This window comes from Trachinotus anak, unplaced genomic scaffold (assembly GCF_046630095.1).
Source record: "Trachinotus anak isolate AG129_WGS33_773 ecotype Australia unplaced genomic scaffold, CSIRO_AGI_Tana_v1 ptg000007l, whole genome shotgun sequence".
NCBI lineage: Eukaryota > Metazoa > Chordata > Actinopteri > Carangiformes > Carangidae > Trachinotus > Trachinotus anak.
In genome coordinates, this window is record NW_027273858.1 from 10,097,620 (window position 1) to 10,118,204 (window position 20,585).

Consider the following 20,585-nt stretch of genomic DNA (forward strand, 5'->3'; position numbering starts at 1 on the left):
ATATCCTTAACTTAAGAATTTATGTCTCTTACAAACTTTCTCTGCACTCCTACTATCTTCAGTATCAAGCCCCTGCAACTCAAATTTTTTTTGTCATGTAACTGTCAAGGCCTTGACTCAGTTGTTTGTATCTGCTGCCCCCTGCAGGCATTAGAGGAGGAGTTCACACGGAAGCTCCAGGAGCAGGAGGTCTTCTTCAAGATGAGTGGTGAATCCGAATGCCTTAACCCCACCACCCAGAGTCGAGTGTCCAAATTTTACCCCATCCCAAACCTGCACAACTCTGGTTTATAGCCTCATGTGTGTCTGTGCTGTAAAACACACTCCTTGGTGGAGCGACATTTCTCTGACCGTTACTGATAAACATGAAAATGTCTTCACCGCTTCGATTCCACCATAAGTGAGCATCACGTGCCTACACACGCATTTAATCTGTTTTTCTCAGCTTGACGAGAAATTGTCCGATGGATAATATGCACTTTTTTGAGCATGTTCAAAATTTAAAAGTCTGCAGTTGGTAGCTAAGGCCAATCATGCTTATCAGATTATTGTAAGCACAGCCTGCTACAGTATGAATGATCTCCAGTGCCTCATATATTACTTTTTCTGCATTTAGGCACTTCCCTGTGTTTTCTACAGCTCGCAGTAAATACAGTGCCCCCTGAATGTGTTGCACTTAAATAGCTGGTTATCATTTCCACCCATAACCAAAAGATGTAGAGATTATTTCATCATTTCACATGAGGTGGTGAGTAAACCAACTCTGAGATCTTGTTTTCAAAGGGAGATGCACTGATGAGTCAGTGGACTCTGTTATGGCTGTGTAGTCTTACGTGCGCACTGTCTGTTGTTGCCATGAGAGTCAAAAATAGCGCCATGTTGGGATCATAAGGCTGTGAGTTACAATGAAAAGGAATGTACTGTGTTGTAAATGAGTGAAATGTTACATGTCTGTACCTAAATATGAAGTTTAATCCAATCCAGTGCTTACCATGAGGTTTTTACAGTTTAGAGAAATGAATGAACAAAAATATAATTATTGCTTTAGCACATCATTTCATATCAGTGCTGTACTCTCAAACACACATTTGTCTGTTTAGTTCAACATAGGTGACCTGTTTCTTCCTGGATAATGATGAAATCCTTTTTTTATGTATATAAAAGAAATTACTTTACCTTCTGGGGGTTATATTGAGCAGTGTAGTGAGGTGTGAACACAAATGGTTACTAAAGGAATGTAAAGCTGTTGATTTGCACTGTTTTGCCACATGAGCTGAAGGAAAAAATATGCAGTTGTAAACTGTCAATGTATTCTTGATAGCGAGTCATCTTTGTCTCACCCAAGCCTATTCAAACTCCAAACTGACTGATTTTTTTGGGAAATTTTTTGCCTGCTTTTTTTTTTTTTCTTTTCTTTTCTTTTTTTTTTAAAATATAATTTTACCTTGTTTTTCAAATATGCCCTTAGTATTTTATGACCACAACTAGTTTTCTAAACACATACACCTGGTATATTGATCCTCTGATCGCTCTTTATGGTGAGCTTTTGCTCTTGTTCATAACGGCGTTGTATGAGAGATAAAATGCTGTATCTGTAACTGTATGAATTTCAATGTGTGAGGGGACATCTTTTGCTGTATTTTACAAGTATTAATGGTTCATAAAAAGAGACCTATTTCAAGATAAAGATCCTTATTAGTTTATTTTGCCACTGCATATCGTCAATGCATGTTAATTTCTGTAAGCTGACATTAGCATTGACCAGTGTTTTGTCATGAATGCTGGATTTTTATTGGGGTTATTGGAGACTGTGTCTTGTGAATTACACCATACACCCCATAGATTTCAAATATTTTTTTATTTTGTTAAGTTACAGCATTTTAATGTGTCGCTGTCATTCTATCACAATGGATATTCTTAGTATATGCATTTTTGATGTCAGATCAAATGTATTTAAAGTGTCTTTACAAATGGACATTTTTTTTTTGTTGTAAATAAAATATTGACTGTTTATTTGACATTTTAACTGTATTGAAACACCTTTCAGATCAGTTAAGTCATACAGATATCAAAACTCACAAGTCCAAAAATAGATTTATTTGTGTGTCTTTCAAATGTAATGATCAAATGTCAAGAAGTTCAATCATATCAAACATAATCTGGGAACATTTTATAATTTAATCTTTCCAACAAACAAAAGAAAATAAAATTTCAGTGTGCTCTCATACAAAAATATACAATCCAATCAGTCATCTCGAAGAGATTATGAGTCCTTGTCTTTCAACCATGTGAACAATATGATTTTTTTTTTTTTTTTTTAAACAAACCTTTCGAGTACATCAACCCAGACCAACCCACCCACCCTACCCGTACTGCACAAATGGCCCTCACTCTGACTGGGACTGTCAGCTTCTGATGATGATGCATAGCTTTATAAATTTAAAAATGTAAGTCATACGGGGTGAATAGATAACTGCCAGGGGTCTTAAAGGCTGGAGTTTGGCTTGACTTATGTGGATAATATGAAAATATTGTAGTCTTTTATCTTGATACAACATTCAACACTTATATAGTCCTCAATACAATATAATCCTTAAAAGACAATGAATAGAATAAAAAGTACACCAGACGCTCAAGTCACTCAAGCAGTGAAAAAAGATGCAAAGTGCAATTAAACTATCAGCAACTGCAAGTTATCGCTTAAAAATAGATATTCTCTTAAAGCTGCCCCCAGAAAAATGTTTGAACACAAGCTTCTAACTAAATAAAGTAAACATTGTACACCCACATGTCAAAAAATGAAGTCTGTGTCACCACAGCACTGACCAGCAGCTAAATCCATACCTCTACTAAAGCTGTTTTAAAGAGACTGACGCATTTTTTCGCTGCTTTTATTTTCTCAAATTGTTCTCTGACGTTTCTACAAATGGCAAAAATAAGGAGCATTATTGACTACTTGCATTGCTACAGTTGAACATCTAAAAAAAAAAAAAAAAAGATTAGTAAAATGGAAATGAAATCTGACATGATCCAGTAGTATGTTAGCACTTTAGCCACCGTTGACCTGACGGCGATGCCGCTGACGATGACCAGCCACTTTATTACCTGTCGTGGATGAAAAAAGCAGTGTAGTGATGAGTTGTTGCATGTATGTTACACTGGATAGGTTTTACGTGGTCTGAAAACATTTTGATGATTTTTTACCTGTATCCCTCTTCTGCACTCTGTGTGGAATCTGGACAGTGTATGCCCCTGGTAATCCTGCTAAACCTGGTTGTCCAGGATCACCTGTAAACAAACAAAAACTCTCAGACTGCTTGTCTCAGTCACTCATTACTCAAGCATTACTCCAGAAAATCAGCACTATTTAAATGTACCCTTCTCTCCTCTGGGTCCTGGGTACCCTCTTTCTCCCTTCGGTCCAGGGCCTCCTGGAGGGCCGGGGATGGTGCCATGGGCTGCGCAAGAGCAAAAGCAAAAGCACAGATTCAGTCGTGATGAAGTAACATTTTCCAGCTACACTTACATAAGTCTGGACCATTTTCCATTGCTGTAATATTTAACCCGATACAGTATGTGGAAAGTCATAACTCTCTATCCTTACTTCTGAAGAATTCCATGAGGTCAGCTGTGACATTGCCGTAGGACCCGATGACACGGCTGTAACCAGGTGGTCCAGGAGGGCCAGGTGGACCAGGGGGACCTTGAATCGCTCTTACATTCGTCCTCGAAGGACCCTCAACCAGATAGCCTTGTAGCAGGCCTTGATCTGCAGGAGGGTTGTTAGAAAACAATACTTTCATCATCGTTGGCGACAGGTGGAAGAAATATTCAGATCCTTTTGGTAAGTCAGGTGTTTTCAAATTCTGACACAGTGGGCCCACCTTCAGACAAATTGAGCCCAAGCCCCATAAAACCACTTAGAAATCAGAAAAAAAAGATGCTCCTCATATCTACAGAACTTAAAGCTTGGCAGCTGTAATTGACTCACTCTTGATGTAGTCTGTAACTTTCAAGGCAACACTGGAGTAGTCCAGTGTCTCAGTGAGCTTGCTGATATCGATTTCCCTGCGCCCCGAGCCATGGCGGGAGTCACCCTGCGAGTAACTCTGGCTCTGCGTGTAGCTTTGGATGTAACCCGGCTCGCCACGTTCTCCTTTCTGACCCCTTGGTCCCGGAGGTCCTGGAGGTCCAGTGATGAAACTACGGACACTGTCACCTGAAAAATAAAGTTCACCTGTAATATCTGGAATCATCTGTGCGGTTAGGTTTTATACATATGTACTGTATAGACAGCAAGCATGGGACTTATGCACACAGCAGAAGCAGTTTTATGAAGGATAAAGGGGGGGTCACGTCTTGTCTGTTATGAGATGTTGGGAGCTTACTTGTCAGATAATCCTGAACTTCAGAACGAATGGCGTCCCGAGGGAAGTTTCCACTGATGGAAACTGATCGAGTGAAAGTGCCCGGTGGACCCTGTGGACCTGGAGGACCAGGAGGGCCAGGAAGACCTCTGAACCCAGAACCTGAGAAAGATTCAATTCAAAGTTATTGCCATTCCAATTTGTACAAGTGCAGAAACCAGGCCTGCTCGACATCGTCCAGCTATGGTGGAGAGAGCTTGACAGGTGGATAACATTAGCTTTGCTTTGTTTCAATAGGTCAGTTTTGTGTTGGTTTGCTTTGTCCCACCTGCTATAATGTGTGTGACCAGTACAAGTGTGACATTTCTGTGTTATTCGGCTTACTGTCTAGTTTGCCAAGAAATGTTGCTGGTGTGATGTTAGCTATAGTAGCAGGAGAGTTGTGAGTATCGCCGTCTGCAACTTGTGTGCTGGATATGAGAACCCATCTCTCTGCTTGTTATCTTTGCAGCAGCAGCAACTGTAGCAACAGTTTGCTGTCTCATTGTTTGATCTGTATTGTACTGTCCATACAACAGTTTGATAGCCTGAAAGATCTAAAAACACAAGTTTGCTAGCACAGTGCTTTTATTTAGTAAGTAACATTACCTTCCTTGCTAGTTTAGCTACAAACCTACAGTCCTCTATTCTGTCTCAGTAGTTTTGTAAAAACAATCTAAATAATTAACTCTAATATTTACGCTGCTGTGTTTATGGTGCTGTGTTTGTATGTGTGTCATTTGTTTGAGGATGTTTCATATTATTGTTGTTTTGCTTCAGCTATGAGGAAGACGCTCTGGTGGCCACCACTGTGTCTGCTTTGGCAATGTGCGTCCATGAATTTGGGGGTGCTGAGCTTCTGACGGAGCACTGAAGGGAGGGGTGTATTTGTTCTGCTTTCTCCAGCTCTGCTTACTCTACTTTTAACAGTGACAGATGGCAGACTGTAAAAAATAAACAACCATAAAAACAACCACAGAGTTTAATTAACAATTAAATGTAGGCTTGAATGCACATTAAAGAGGAACTTAACACCCCCTGAAAATCATGTTTTTGCTCATGTTCAGTGGTTCAGCTTCTCACCTAGTAGTGATGTATAAGTGTACTCAGGGGTGTGTCAGTGCACTGTGACATCACTGTTGGGGGTGGGATTAGGAGATATTTTCTTTTAATATACTGTACTAATATGAGGAAGTTAGACTTGAAGCCATTTTTGTAGTGTCTACTGAATTATATTTGTTCTCAAGATTGTATTGTAATTTTTTTTTGAAGAATTAGAAATTTAATTAATGGGTAGATGTATTAAGTTCAAATGAGAAGGACTTTGGGATTAGTTTTTTGACTTATTTGTTAATGTTAAGAGATGGCGGTGATTTGAAACTTTTGAAAGATTACCTACTTAACATGAAGGAGACTGTGTTTGGCAAGGAATTTTATAATGTTATATTCTGTATTTGTAGTCACTGATCTTTCTCTTGCAATTTTTTTATCAGCTAATAGTGATATAGTGTTAGATTATTATATGATATTTTGTATGAAACAATTAATTGTATATAAGGAAACAATAAGTAGCCTCAGATATCAAAACCATTTACCACACAAAAACATATAACTTAGAAATACATGCAAACACACTGCCTTTGGTTTATGTTTACAAGAAATGTATTTTGCTATGTATGCATAAATCTCCCAGGGAGGTGGTTATGATGAGATTTGACTTCTTTTTTCATCTTCTAAGTATAAATAATGCTATCATTTCATTTGCGGTACTACAGATAATATTAGTCTTTCTAAATATAATGTATTTGTTTTATTTCTGAACTACAGTATACTGTACACAGTGTAATAATACTGATTCTGTTTCAGTGGTTCTTACATGAAATGGTGCAAACACTAAATGCAAAGAGCATATTTAACCTGATGGTTTCCTTTGTTGTCAAATTCAACATAGGCATCCATTCACTTGAAATGTGAATCTAGGACATTGCATTAGTTGTTATTGTATTATTGAGTATTATCAGTGATTTTTTATTTGTTAGACATAATTTTGGGTAAAATGACCACAGCTTGCCAGTAAAAAACGTGTGTATTCAGAGCAGTCAGTGCACCTCTGTTTATACAATACATTATGTTCAGTCTGTCTGTCACACTCACCCTGCAGGTACCGCTGAATCTCCTCCAAGCTGTAGCCACGACCTCCTGCCCCATACACGGTGGCAGTGGAGACTCCCGGAGGCCCCTGAGGGCCAGGAGGGCCAGGTAGCCCTGGGACACCTGGAGGACCAGGGGGACCATGTTGTATGGCAGAGCTGATCCATGAGCGGAAGTCTGAATCTGGGTAAGTGGATGAGGATACAATGGAGATGGTGAATGATTGAATGAGTTGGTTAAATTTTCATTATTCTCAGAGAGTGATGATGTTTAATTAATGAGCAAAACAACAAAACGAGTAGATTTAAATCTAGTTTAAATTCTGGTTCATTTATCACTCTGCAGGTGAAACAAGGTCAGTGTCTGTCAATGGGCAAAGCTAATAAAATGATCTTACTTCTTATAAGTGCAGAATAATCAATTGTAGCCGTACTGAAGCCAGTGCCTCCTGCACCAGGAGGCCCAGGAGGACCAGGTGGCCCGGGTGGACCTCTAGCAATCCCTCTGTCTGAAAATGACAAGAAATGCAGTGCAATGTTTGATTGTTTGGTTAAACCCAGGTACCAGTTCCAGGGTTACTGTTTTCTGTTAGTGCAAGCTGTGCTTACCATTCATGATTTTGAAGACATATGTTGCTATCTGCTCTACAGTGTAACTGCTTACAACTGCGTTTGATGTTCCTGGTGGTCCATATTCTCCTAGTCCTGACAAATATCTCCTCACATCGTCTCCTAGACAGATCACAGCAGATACATAGTTTAGCCTGGTGCATCCCCTGAAAGTCCTCTAGTGTGTCTTCACAGTCACATACGATGATGCTGAAGAGGGAACAGACACCTGTAAGATGTGCATAAGATGTCAGATTTATCTGATACTATATGTTTTGTACTTACTCTGAAGCACAGCAATAATATCACTGACTGAGTTGAATCCAGAACCAGGTCCAGGAGGACCAGCTGGTCCTGGAGCACCAATGATGAGGCCTGAGCCTGAACCTGAAATTGCACAACACAGGTAAAGGTGGTTCCATTCTCTAGATAGACCTAATTCACACACCACCATTTAGTAATATGAATTCAGGGGAACACAGACTTACTTCTTAGATAGGCAATGATACGGGCAGCAATGTCCTCTATGGAGCCTGAGAAGGTTCCAGGGATACCTGGAGGCCCAGGTGGCCCTGGAGGTCCGGGGATACCAGCCTGTCTGCTTCTACCTGCATTAATCAAATTAAGCATGTTAATACTCTGTCCCCCTGACAGCCTGTGACCTTGTGACCTTGCCTCAGAACAACTCTTACTTAGATAGTCAGTGATGTACTGGCGCATCTCACTAGAAGAAGCAAAGGAGCCCGGCTGGCCTTGGGGGCCAGGAGGACCTGGAGGACCAGGAGGGCCAGAAGTGACTGAGATGGAGCCTGAGGAAAAAAATGATGGTAAAGACCCTGAAGAGAACATGTGGTGCCAAACTTTAAAGCCACTGTGAACTATTGTAAAGAGAACTTAGGACAATAATTGTGTTTCTCTCTACCTCTTGAAGAGCCAGGAATACCAGGAGCTCCGGTGTCCCCTTGGAAATGAGAAACAACAACAAAAGCATTTTCAGGCAGATACAGCATTTGCTCTGAAAACAGACAATAAAACATTGACAACATTCGCAGATTTCAGTGTGATGTTAGGTTTACCTTTGATTCCTTGTGGTCCTGGAAGTCCAGGTGGCCCTGGTGGACCTGGTGGTCCAGGAATAATGTGTCCACCAGCATAAGTCGACACTGTAAGAAATAGATATACAGTATCTGTATATCACATTGCTCCACAAACATCCTTTACACTCAGCGCCCTTCAATTTAAATTTTATTGATTATTTCTGATTTGTATTAGTTGGAAAAGGGCTGACCTCCTGGGGAGCCGGGCACACCTGGCTGTCCTGTTTCACCTGAGACACAAATAAACAGTAACAATTATTGGTGCTGGAAAGGTCTATTCACAGGGAGGCTCAGAACTATTAGTCTCAATAGTTAGTACAAATATTACAGTGAAAAAGTGATTTAAATAGGATCCACAAAAAAGGTACAAAGAAAATCACCTTGGTAGCCCCTTGGTCCAGGAGAACCTAAAATAATGATAGAGAGGTCATGATAAAGTGCTTATACAACTAAAGGAGGTTGTTTAAAATGAAAAAAAGAGGTCAGATCGCTTTACAAAATCTGATCACCTGTTGAGCCTTTAGGCCCAGCAGGCCCAGGTGGTCCTGGTGGTCCAGTGTAAAATGTTCCTGTAGGAAGAGCAGTGTTGAATTAGTGGTGTCACTGTTCTGTAAGGTTTTCTGTTACTGTTACTTAAATGTGCAACCCATACAAGGCAGAACACAAATCTATATTTTGGATCATACCAGAGCTGGATACAAAGCCAGACTCTCCTTTGTCTCCTTTAGGTCCTGGTCTTCCATAACCTAAAAGGTAAAAATGATTATTTAAGTTTCCCTTGAAGAATGGATGAACTTCACAAAATACCAGCCACACTGTATGATCCACTTGCCTTTTTATCCATATTTGAAACAGTATACTTTTTGAACTGAAATACTTGCCTGGTTGACCTGGAGGCCCAGGTGGTCCTGGAGGTCCTTGTCTTGAATCTCCTAATGAAAATGTTTTGTTTTGAAAAAAAAAAAAAAGTCAGTAACACAATTTGACGAATATTGGAAGAAGACACTGCAGGAGCAGAAGGTGGTCATTCTCAGATGGCGTCAAACGAAATTCTACAAAATAATTAAGGATGGCCTTTTTAATGATTATTGTTGTTGTTTTTTAACTTGCTCTCATTCATTCATGTATTCATATATAGAGAGCCGGGGCAGATGTATTTCATTGCATTTGAATGTACAACTGTACTTTTAATATGAACGTGACTGAAAAAAAAAAAAAAACTTGAACTTGAACTTAATGCTGCAACAAAGTATGTTGTGTCCTATTTACCTGGACGTCCAGGAGGCCCAGGTGGACCAGGTGGGCCGGGTAGGCCATGTAGTGCTGAGCCTCCACGAGAACTAAAGTGACCTAAAGTGAAAACAAAAACACATAATTTTAGTCAACGAACAATACTTTGGTCTGAGGAAAAAGATAAACCAGGGTAAATAACAATAAATTACAATTTTTCCCTTGTAGAACTTACATTAGCCTTTGCTGAACAGCAGCCAGTTTGGGCACAAGTGAAAATTTCAGGATACTATGGTAAATGGTAAACTGTAGCACGAGGAGGGAAGAATGTGTAGACAGCAAACAAACTGAGAAATGTCAGTTAAAGTAATATCTAAAGTTTGCTAACATTAGCTCACATTCGCCACCATAAACTTCTGGGACTAGTTTGACAAATATATTTTAGACAGGCCTGTTTGTCTGTTTTAAACTATGTGAAAAATACTCTGCTATGAGTATTAATTCATTAATTCATTCAACTTTGTTTAACATGATTTCCCACATAAAAAGTGAAAAAAAACCCTGCCCGCTACTGCTGCTTGTGCAATGTTGACAGGTGAAAGAGCAGTGCTGGCAAGATGGTGAGCAAAGAAAACATCGGAGAGACTCAGCCACATGTTTGAGCCTCAGTCTGACTCACACTCATTTTTTGGAGGAGTGAGGAGTTTGTTCTGCACGAAAATTGGAAACTAGAAGTTGTATCAGAACGTTAAGCATATGTGTTCATGATAAGTCCAAGCAGCAATCTCCGATGCTGAAAAATGAAGCCAACATGGAAGTGCCAAAAGGTGCACTTCTTCGAATGGCCACTTGAGGCTGGCTCCAAAAGTGAGTCAATCCTCATGGACTCCCAGGTTAAAATGCCCAGTTTTACAGCAGAAATAAACATGTTCACAGCCTGGTACAAAAAATGGTTTTGGTCTCTATAGCTAATTTCCCTCTTCATGACAACTGTATTGGGGGGTATATTATTTATATAACTCATCTTTTCAAATTCCAGAAGGCAAATAATTTCTGCTGGAGTGAGCGGAGCTGAGGGGTGTACTCAGCCTCCATGGCAATCTAATCCTAGTTTAGATAGTCAAGAATTGCACAGCTTCGTGCAATGGATGGGTTTAGATAGCTATCTGAAGTCATCCATGGGCTGTAGCATTATTGCTGAACTAATTTTATTGCTTATAAATTCAACTTGTAATAAATTTAACTTAATTTGCAAGATCAAGATTGTGTTGTTCAATTACCTCTTAAAACTGACATAGTCTTGCTTTGAGTGCAGATAATATTACACGACTGGTGTGACAAGTTATTTTTCACCTATAAACACTGTATGTCTTAAAGCAAACCATCAAAAAATACTTACTGTCAGTTGAGGTTGAACTTATAGTTTCAGTCGTTCTCACTGATATTCCTGCTTCTCCCTGTTCTCCCTTATATCCCCTTTCACCTTTAGGACCTGTGAGGACAAACAAAACAGAGCATCTGTTAGACTCTGAGGGCTACATAGCCAATCTAGAAAGCTTCCTATGGGAGAAAAAAAACATAATGACCTACCAGGCTGGCCAGGCAGACCAGCAGGGCCAATGGGACCTGAGGATGGAAATCAACACAACGGATAATGAATTGAAACAAATACATAAGTAAGCATTGTGGCTACTGTCATGGCACTATCATTCAGGGCTAAGGTGCAAGATATGCACAATGCCACGGACATAATCTGGCTACTTTTTGGGATGTCAAGGGTCAGACCTGACAATCCGGGAGGTCCTGCAGGGCCGGGAGGACCAGCGGGCCCAGGTGGTCCTGGGATGCCAACAGATGTGGAACCAGCTGGAAAATAAAACTGATGCTCAGATATCCTCGAACTATAGTCTAATCAATAACGTGTGTTAAAGTCTCATTTTTATCATGTTGAGTTACCTGCATTGATGATTCTTCCTGCTTCACCAGTGTCACCTAAGAACATACAGGCAAATGCTATGTCAGATACAGAGTTTTACAATGAATAGTATAAAACACTATTTTAGAAAGCTGCAGAAGGCCCACAAGACTGGAAATGAAGTTGACAGCAGCTGTACCTTTGGCGCCAGGTTGTCCTGGATTCCCTGGTATCCCTAAAAGCAAGATAAAAGTACATTTTTAGTGTTGAGAGAATTAAAAGCAAAGAGTGTAGAACAAGCTGTTGGTGAGAACTGCTACTCCACAAAAATTTTATAAAACTACAATGTGTGTTGTATTAATAATAGAGTCATACCTGGTGGTCCTTGAAGCCCAGGTGCTCCTACAGAGGGGTGGGTGTGAGTGGAAGGTGTGGAGGGGGAATATATCACATCATGTTATCCACTGCTGATATTGTATACATAGCCAAATATCATGTTTCATAAGAGCAACTAAATGTTCACTTTACCTGGAATTCCAGCATCACCGGGAGGCCCAGCAGGACCCCTGAGTCCAGGAGGCCCGGCAGGCCCTTGGTCACCTGAGGGCCAAAAATAAAATCAATGTTTTTAGCCTGACCCTAATTCATTACCCTCATTCAGTATCACATCCTAGTGCATATTCAAATAATACAGAACAGATATTAACAATATTCAAATCTGTAATGCTTATGTAGTGACTAATTTACCTCTTGATCCTTTTGCACCATCATGTCCAGACAATCCTGATGACAGAAAGAGAAAAAATATATATATTATATTGGGTGTTGAGGGGTGGTGCGGACTCCTCTCTGGTGCCCCCTCCTGGTAAATCTCATTACTGCCCACTTGAACTCAGTTGCAATGATTTCACAGAACATAAGAATTTCAGAGGCGACTTTGGGAAATTACCACTTCTAGCCATGAAACAGTCTGACACATAACTGTGGTGGTTTGTAAAATGCAAACTACCACAGTCATATTTACCAAATGTCAAACTGTTGTCATACAGAAGCATCATACAATAATCTGAGAGTCTGAGAATCAATCATCTGAGTCTGGAGGTCCTCTGACTCACCCGTTGCCCCTTGGGATCCTTTCTCTCCAGCTGGCCCAGGAGGACCTGGTAAACCAGTATCACCTGAGGAGTGGATCGGCTGTATTAGAAAACTCATGGACTGTACAAGGTATATAATGTGCCAATTTAACTTCTACAGATATAGAGTTCATTTACAAAGGTGTACTGACCTTGCAGACCTCTAAGACCTTTGTCACCAGTTTCACCTAAAATAAACAATTAAATTAAACTGTGGTTAGAAACACTGACCACACAACTCCTAACAAAACCTGATGTAGTTACAACAAACCTTTAAGTCCTTGAAATCCAGTAAGCCCTCTGTCACCTGAAAAGTGAGAAGACAGAGTAATATGAGTAATATTATAATATTTCAAATAAAGTAAGCAAACTGTGCAATTCACTTTTTTTAGCAAATGAACAATGTTCATGTAACTTACCTTTAGGCCCAGGTAACCCTGACTCGCCACGGAAACCCTGAGGTCCCGGTTGTCCTGTAGCAAAACAGTTCATGTAAAATGTCAGGGATTGAGTCAAGGCACTGCGAACAGTGTTTTATAGTTGGTGCTGGTAAATTCAATAACATTCATCTCAGGAATCACTGTGATGGTCTACATGAAAGATAACAGGGAGGAACTGACCTGGTGGCCCAGAAAGCCCAGGAGCTCCAGCCGCGCCTGGAGCAAAGAGGAATAATTTTTAGAGTTAAGAACAAACACTGTATAACAAGGACATTATTATAACAGCCTTTGGACATCTTGATAATCTCACTAAAATACACAGTGCTAATGTGAAACTAACACTGGAATGAATAATTAACAGACAGTAGTTTAGAAACTGGGAATACTCTTATGTGTAAAGGTTTTACAAGTTTTTTCAAGTAAAACTTACAAATGAGTAATTGTCAGAGAAAACTGCATTGAACACACCCCACGTGTTCAAAGTCACTGATATGGTGTTTTCTTAGAAGCAGAAGCAGCTTGAATTTTATAAAAAAATATATTTTATTTTTCATCATTTGGTGCATTTTAGTCTTGAATACCGTACATCTCCACATCATGGTACAGATCTTGTTTGGTTTTATTTAATATTGATGCGAATGAGGCTGCATTTGTAACTGACTGACAAATGCTGCCACCTGGTGCTGTTTGTGAGACAGATGCTCCTTTTTAAATAATTTTGTGTGTCATTTATTTAAACATGAAAACAAAAGGGACAAGGATTTATGTTCAGTGATCTCACCTTTTGGTCCTATTGGCCCAGGAGGTCCCACAGACCCAGGAACCCCAGGATCTCCCGGAGCACCTACATAAACCAAACACATGAGTTCCTCAAGTGATGCATTGTTTCTATAATAATGAGCACAAAACTCTGCTGCTGCTGTTAATCTGAGACATACCTCTGTCACCTTTCACTGCAAAGCCTGCAGGTCCTGGCTCACCTCTGGGGCCAACTTGACCCTCACGACCCCTAATACCTGGTGGCCCCTCCAGCCCATGTTCACCTGATCACACATTTTACATACAGATACACTCACTTGAAATAAACTAAACCATTTACTTGCATCATGTAATTTGACAGGAAGTGATATCTGTACCTTGGCTTCCTTTCTGTCCTTTAGGACCCTCAGGGCCTGGATGTCCAATCACACCTGGAGGACATGAGGGCAAAGGCCGCAGTAAGAAAAATGACAACATGATACCACAAAATAAATCTACAAAAATGTAAAACACTGGTTTGGAACTGAGGTAAGTGTTAGTCATCATTGCTCACCTGGAATTCCAGGGAAACCAGTATCACCTGTGACAAGTGACACACACATTTAAATATGATGAAAGACCACAAATAAACATCCAACAACAGAACAACAGAAAAAGAGCCGAAAAATCTGAAAAAAGAATTTCTTGTAGTAAGTGTTTTTGCTTGCCAACCTTTAGATCCAGGTTCACCTGAAAACAATAAATAAAATAAATATAAATGTATATAAATTAAACACCACTTTCTAAATTTTGGCAAGAAATAATATTTTAATATTTCACCTTTAGGTCCAGGCATCCCTCTCTCTCCCTGCACTGAGGATGTTAGAAAATCTGAAACAGAAAACAACAGTTCAGTGAACATGAATGTTGTGTGTGAGTGTGTGTTTGTGTAAGTGTATTGATGTAGTCACTAAGTGCAGTACCTCTGAATGTCTTTGACTGCGTTTCAGTTCTGATCATGCGCTGGATCATCATCTGAAAAGAAGAACTCTCGGTGTGTCCTGAGCCTCCACCTCCAGCCGATCCCGTGCTGTTAGTGTGAGTAGTACCTCCACCACCCACATTGGAGTAGATATCATTGGAAGAACCTGACATCTGACGAGCACTGGTGGCTGAAGACTTAGCCTTCAGGTCAGCCACTTCAGCCTTCAGCTTTCTCACATCCTCAGCTGAGAAAAGGGCATTGACATTTGTTATGAAATACATAGACAGAGTCCACATTTAGTCAGTGATAGTAAAACATTCTCAATCTGTAATTTGACGAACATACTGTATAGAATAAAGTGTATATGTACATATAATACAGTGGTTTCCACAGACTATGCCTATCTTATTTTACAGCTTAAATGTAAATAAAATATGGATACTGCTTATCCATATTTTATTGTAAAGTACCTTGTGTGGACTGTTATTATTATTATTATTATTATTATTGTTGTTGTTGAGCAGAAAGAGATAATGAATTAACTGACAGAACTGACAGATAAATACTCCGGAGCTGTTTTGACAACTGATTAACTGTTTAAGTTATTTTTGTAATAACTTGACTTCCTTTCCTGTAAGGCATTCTCCACATGGCTATCTACTATGTTTAAACATAGTTTGGGTCTTGTGAACTCCCCCTGCACTACAAATGCCACTAGGCTGCAGGTCAACCCCACTCTGTTATCCCCACCACCTAAAAATACCCCAGTGTCTGAGACTACATAGTCTACCTATTCTTAGTCTTGTTTAGGCTTTAAGGAATTGGAGAGGCTTAGGTGTCCTTCACTTAAAAATTAGGAGCATTCTTCAGCATGAAAAACTGGACCAGCTGGATGATTATGACCTTTTTAAAATGCATAGAAACTCAAGGGGAGGCAGCGTGGCTGTTTACACAAGAGCTTTTTTTACCTTCACCGTCACAGTTGAAACATGTTTCGAATTTTCCTGTCTTCCTGTCTGATCTTTAGGAAAGTGACATTAATGATACTGCTAAATCCCTGATGTTGACTTAGCTCTTGACCACTTTCATAAATCAATGTCAGCGATGAACATCCCCCCTTTAAAAAACATAGGGTGCAGAATAGGTGAAGTCCCTGGTTCTCAGATGAAAGCTCAACCTTGCTGAAAGAGAGAACTGAAGCCTGGGCTCTTGCCAGGTGTACGGGCAAGCCCAGTCACTGGCTTACTTTCAGGTGCCTTAGAAACAAATGCACAGCCGCAATAAGGAAAGCTAAAGCTAATTATTTGCTTTTAACTCCCAATTTATATTCAAAGCCATTAAAATTCTGAAAACAATTTCAACTTCGGATAATAAGAAAGACCATTCAAGAGCATTTGATACAGTTGATGATGCATCTTAAACAGAAACTTAACTAAATTGGTTTTGATGGAGGTGCCGATAATTGTTTTCAAAGTTATGTCATGGACAGACAGCACTGTGTCCCACAAGGCTTATTCCTAGGACCTGATCTGTTTACTCTGCAAGCGAGATTGTTTCTGTTGCAACTGGTTGTAATATTCATCTTCGCAGAAAACCCCTTGGTAAGGGAATTTTTTTTAATTTGTTTTTTATCGGTTTTAGATTATGGTGACACCTTGTACAGGCTTGTTTCAGCTCCAACTCAAAAGCCCCCTTGATGCTGTCAATTGTTCTGCCTAATGACAGGTTTACACTTTATGCCCCACAAGTTCATACTGAGCTTGGAAGAGCTGCTCTGGCTTCTGCAACATGGAACTCACTACAAAACACTTCAATTCAATGGTACCCCTTGGTCATTTTAAAGCCATAATCTCTAACCTTTTAACTTTTGTTTGTACCTGCTTTAGTTGATTTTGTTTTTAGCATTATTTACACTGACAGATGAACGCTGTGTACTGTTTGACAATAATACAAAGCTAAACCTGAAGACAGTAAATATAGCTACTGTATGTACTGTAACTGGATCAGATGACTTTACCATATGTGCTAATCAGTCAGTAACTTCTCAACAGGTTTTGATGTGCATACATTTACATTCAATCAGAGGCTGCAAATGTTATCCCATCTTCTTTTTCTGTCACATTCTATCAGGATAATCTCATATCAACAACTCTCCTGTAGCAAGAAAACAAAGTGAAGTCTCTGATGTCATCAAGCAACAATTTCTGGAGCTGCTCCACTGACAATGAATGCCAGACCGACTTTATGGCAGTGGGACAGTACCCAGAGATCAAATTTCCAGGGAGAGGAGTACATTTACAGCTCTTAGCAGCACTGTGAAATAATGCTCACTAGCCTGTAAAAGCTGAAACACACATTTTATTGGTTCAAAAACAGTCTCTCCCAGGCGCTTCATTGCAGAGCAGCTCCAGAGAGAATCTCATGACTCCTAAGGTTTTATCTTTGGGGACATTTTTATTTTTCCCTTGTAAATCTCTTGTGTTATGTAAGTGAAACTCACCCAGTGCGATGAGGCCAAACAGGAGTCCCAGCAGGAGAAGGGAGAGGAGGAGAAGACCCAGCAGCCATTTCCACCAGGAGCAACAAGAATCAGAGCAGCAGCAAAATCCTCCACCTCCGAAGATGCCGCTGTCCCTGTGAATCTCTGAAGACAGAGTAAAGAACAAACTCCTCACTTTCAAACACTAAAATATTCATCATCATATACAAATCAACATATCGGCAATCAAAAATACCTGCATAGGTGGCTTTGTCTTTCATTACAACTCCAGATGATCCATCTGATGAAGGAATAAATAAACATCACCAATTTATCTTCATAATCAAGGTAATCTCCTTGTTCTTAGAGATGTTTTTGTGACCACTCACAGTAAGAGTTGCCTGACTCTGTCTTCAGTGGGGCTGTCTCACTGTAGCTTGAAATTAGCTTCTCTTTCTTTATTGAATCTCCTGATAGCGAACCTGTATAATTAGAAATGCCTTCATAAGTGAGACAAACAAACACTATTAAAATATAAGAGACAATACCTATGGTAAAGTACAACACAAAAAGTGCTTTAACCCACAACAACAAGGAGAGAATAGAAATAAAAATAAAAGTAAATATGTGATTAAGCAAATTGACCGAATTGACAATTGCAGGAAAATTAGCTCTCAACAACTTTGATAACTAATTAATCATTTAAGTCCTTTTTTAAGCATCAGCTTCTCAGATGTGGATATTTGCTAGTAACTCAGTTTTTTATGATAATATACTAAGCATCTTTGGGTTTTTAACTATTGGTCTGACAACAACAAAAAAAAACATATATATAAATATGTAAAATTGAGCTTCAAGGAATAATGATGGGAATTTTTCCATAATTTTCTGGCATTTTATTGACTAAACAATCAATCAGTTATTCCAAAAAAAAAAAATCGTCAGATGTATTGATAGTGAAAATAATTGTTGTTTGCAGCTTTGCAGTACTCCTGTGATGGATAAAATTACCTTGCAAAGGGGTTTCTGTGTGTTTATATGTTGAAATAAAGCAAATGTAGAAGCAATTTGATAAAACACTTTATAACAATGAGCTCAATATAAACTAAAAGTCTTAAAGGCAGATGTTGACAGTCTTTCTACAAGACCAGGGCCACAAGACAGAGGTTACAGGACCATATGTTGTTGGTATTCTAACTCAGTGGTGCAAATTTCCAACACATTTGCAACCAATCAGATTATGAAGATCCAAATGATATGACACGTTTGGAGCCCCTAGGGGTCTGGAACCCTCAGCCAGCTGCCATCTTTGACCAATTAGCAATCCAGCCTTGGTTCATGGGAATTTTGGGAACCACAATTGGGTCCAGAAAAAGTTAAGAAACCCTGTTAAAGTGAAAGAAAATTCATTGTTTCTCCAGAAGGGAGACATGAATATCTGACTCACCTCCTCCTAAATGAACACCGCTGCTGCTGGTGAACTGCTTCCCGCTGTCTTTAGCCAAAATGAGCGTCTCTGTCCTGGCTGGAACGTTCTCCTTGTCAGAGATCAAGAACTTATAGTCTTTCTTATATGCTTCATCAGTTTGGGATCTAGTGGCTGACAATAACAAGAAAGACAGGAATTATTATAATCTTTAGAATCTGATAATGATTTTGTCAGTGATAACTTCTTTTCAGATAAGAGCGTATTTCAACTGTGGACTTACTTGTAGAGACTCCAGTGCTGATGACACCAACACTATTTGACACGTTCTTCTGAACCCCATAACCTGTAACATGCACACAGATAAAGACTCATGTAAGGCAGCTTTTCTTTTGTATATTTACTGAGTACAAAATATTTGATAGTGTCAAAATATTGTGGAAACTGTCAGAAAACTTGCTGCCGTACCTCCCAGGTTAGCATTTACGTTGGCTCCACTGGTGGTGAGCACACTGCCAGAGGTGGGTGCCAGATTATTCTGAAAGCCATAAACTGTAAACAGAGATGCACAATTTGATTTTATTAAATAACATGAATCTAAAATAATGCACATATAAATTATTCACAAAACAAGAAAAAAAGCTAAACAAAAAACATGGTTTCGTTCTCACACTGGACATGACAAAAAGACAAAAAATAAAATAAATCAAACTATAAAAAGTTAATGCAACACAAATAAGGTGCACTACATTAAATTGTGAAATGGCACAGGATTAAAACACTGTAAGTGAATATAAGTTATTTACAAATTCTTCATTAAGTCTATAAATGTTGCAAGATAGTAAAAATTGTGACTTCTAATTATTATTTTTTGTCTGGGAAAAAAAGTCCAACTTCCAAAGATATTCAGTTTACAGTGATGAAACAGGGAAAACCATACAGTCCTCATATTTTAGAAGCTGGACCTGCACCATTTTGTCTAGCAAGGAGATATAAATTATACAGAGCTGTAAAAACAAGCAATGATGATTTATATTTTTTTCTATTTATTGATTGATTTTTTGGTTAATTTCAACCCCATTGGAAATTGTATCTAAGACTTACGAATATGGATCTTTAGGACTGACATTATGAGCTTTATGATAACCCTCAGTGTAAGAAAACTATCACTTTTGTTATTTTTGAAAAAAAAAACACAGTCAGAACTGAAGAGTCTACATTTAGGTGTGGTGGTCATAATCTGTTGTTTTCATAGAAGAGATACACAGACACAGGTGCTTTATATATTCTAACATCCAAGGGCCACTGGTCTCACCTGACAAGGACGAGGGTGTGGCAGGGGTGATTGGCACGGTTCCTCCTGACATGTTGTTGCTGACCTGGTACGTGTAGCTGCTGGTGTTGCCAGTGACCACCGTGGTGGCGGCGGAGGGCAGCGTGGAGGTGGACCAAGAGAAAGATGGAAGTGTAGCGTCCAGTGTGTCGTACTGGCCTGATCTCATGGTGTCATACTGGCCTGATCTCATGGTGTCATACTGGCCTGATCTCATGGTGTCATACTGGCCTGATCTCACACTGGTATCGTACTGTCCTGATTTCAGAGTGACATCATACTGGCCAGATTTTACACCAGTATCAAACTGTCCTGACTTCAGAGTGACATCATACTGGCCAGATTTTACACCAGTATCAAACTGTCCTGATTTCAGACTGGTTTCATATTGGCCTGATTTCACACCAGTGTCATATTGGGTTGATATCAGAGTGACATCATACTGGCCTGATTTTACGCCAGTATCAATCTGCCCAGATGCCAGACTTGTATCATACAGGCCTGATGCATCAATGGTGTTGAATCCAGTTGATTTCACACCAGGGCCAAATGAAGTTGAAACTGCAGGGAAAAAAAGACACAGACAAAAATCAAGACATAAAAAAAAAAATCTGTCATCTGTCAAAAACACAAGAGGGCACCCA

General features: G+C 39.5%; 2 protein-coding genes across 5 annotated transcripts in view; one reads left to right on the forward strand and one right to left on the reverse strand.

The window, feature by feature from the left end:
* slka (STE20-like kinase a) overlaps positions 1-2,316 on the forward strand; it is a 22,175-nt gene extending 19,859 nt beyond the window's left edge. For all 3 annotated transcript variants that reach the window (XM_071480398.1, XM_071480399.1, XM_071480400.1), the window contains one exon: positions 148-2,316. In XM_071480398.1, coding sequence (XP_071336499.1) covers positions 148-294 — 147 coding nt within the window. In that variant the 3' untranslated portion in view covers positions 295-2,316. The remainder of the gene's footprint in view (positions 1-147) is intronic.
* The window catches only part of col17a1b (collagen, type XVII, alpha 1b), a 27,550-nt gene continuing 9,039 nt past the window's right edge, over positions 2,075-20,585 (reverse strand). For both annotated transcript variants that reach the window (XM_071480393.1, XM_071480394.1), the window contains 47 exons: positions 19,924-20,502; positions 19,077-19,160; positions 18,892-18,954; positions 18,630-18,782; positions 17,572-17,664; positions 17,439-17,483; positions 17,204-17,347; positions 14,702-14,947; positions 14,559-14,609; positions 14,451-14,468; positions 14,293-14,319; positions 14,117-14,170; positions 13,919-14,023; positions 13,762-13,824; positions 13,161-13,196; positions 12,960-13,013; positions 12,812-12,847; positions 12,693-12,728; positions 12,523-12,585; positions 12,155-12,190; positions 11,936-12,007; positions 11,783-11,809; positions 11,607-11,642; positions 11,449-11,484; positions 11,278-11,358; positions 11,083-11,118; positions 10,892-10,984; positions 9,532-9,612; positions 9,144-9,194; positions 8,949-9,008; positions 8,772-8,831; positions 8,643-8,669; positions 8,454-8,492; positions 8,242-8,328; positions 8,088-8,126; positions 7,858-7,974; positions 7,654-7,773; positions 7,451-7,552; positions 7,166-7,288; positions 6,955-7,065; positions 6,561-6,740; positions 4,389-4,529; positions 3,992-4,219; positions 3,605-3,769; positions 3,378-3,458; positions 3,205-3,288; positions 2,075-3,105 (listed from right to left, as the gene is read on the reverse strand). In XM_071480393.1, coding sequence (XP_071336494.1) covers positions 3,050-3,105; positions 3,205-3,288; positions 3,378-3,458; positions 3,605-3,769; positions 3,992-4,219; positions 4,389-4,529; positions 6,561-6,740; positions 6,955-7,065; positions 7,166-7,288; positions 7,451-7,552; positions 7,654-7,773; positions 7,858-7,974; positions 8,088-8,126; positions 8,242-8,328; positions 8,454-8,492; positions 8,643-8,669; positions 8,772-8,831; positions 8,949-9,008; positions 9,144-9,194; positions 9,532-9,612; positions 10,892-10,984; positions 11,083-11,118; positions 11,278-11,358; positions 11,449-11,484; positions 11,607-11,642; positions 11,783-11,809; positions 11,936-12,007; positions 12,155-12,190; positions 12,523-12,585; positions 12,693-12,728; positions 12,812-12,847; positions 12,960-13,013; positions 13,161-13,196; positions 13,762-13,824; positions 13,919-14,023; positions 14,117-14,170; positions 14,293-14,319; positions 14,451-14,468; positions 14,559-14,609; positions 14,702-14,947; positions 17,204-17,347; positions 17,439-17,483; positions 17,572-17,664; positions 18,630-18,782; positions 18,892-18,954; positions 19,077-19,160; positions 19,924-20,502 — 4,319 coding nt within the window. In that variant the 3' untranslated portion in view covers positions 2,075-3,049. The remainder of the gene's footprint in view (positions 3,106-3,204; positions 3,289-3,377; positions 3,459-3,604; positions 3,770-3,991; positions 4,220-4,388; positions 4,530-6,560; positions 6,741-6,954; positions 7,066-7,165; positions 7,289-7,450; positions 7,553-7,653; positions 7,774-7,857; positions 7,975-8,087; positions 8,127-8,241; positions 8,329-8,453; positions 8,493-8,642; positions 8,670-8,771; positions 8,832-8,948; positions 9,009-9,143; positions 9,195-9,531; positions 9,613-10,891; positions 10,985-11,082; positions 11,119-11,277; positions 11,359-11,448; positions 11,485-11,606; positions 11,643-11,782; positions 11,810-11,935; positions 12,008-12,154; positions 12,191-12,522; positions 12,586-12,692; positions 12,729-12,811; positions 12,848-12,959; positions 13,014-13,160; positions 13,197-13,761; positions 13,825-13,918; positions 14,024-14,116; positions 14,171-14,292; positions 14,320-14,450; positions 14,469-14,558; positions 14,610-14,701; positions 14,948-17,203; positions 17,348-17,438; positions 17,484-17,571; positions 17,665-18,629; positions 18,783-18,891; positions 18,955-19,076; positions 19,161-19,923; positions 20,503-20,585) is intronic.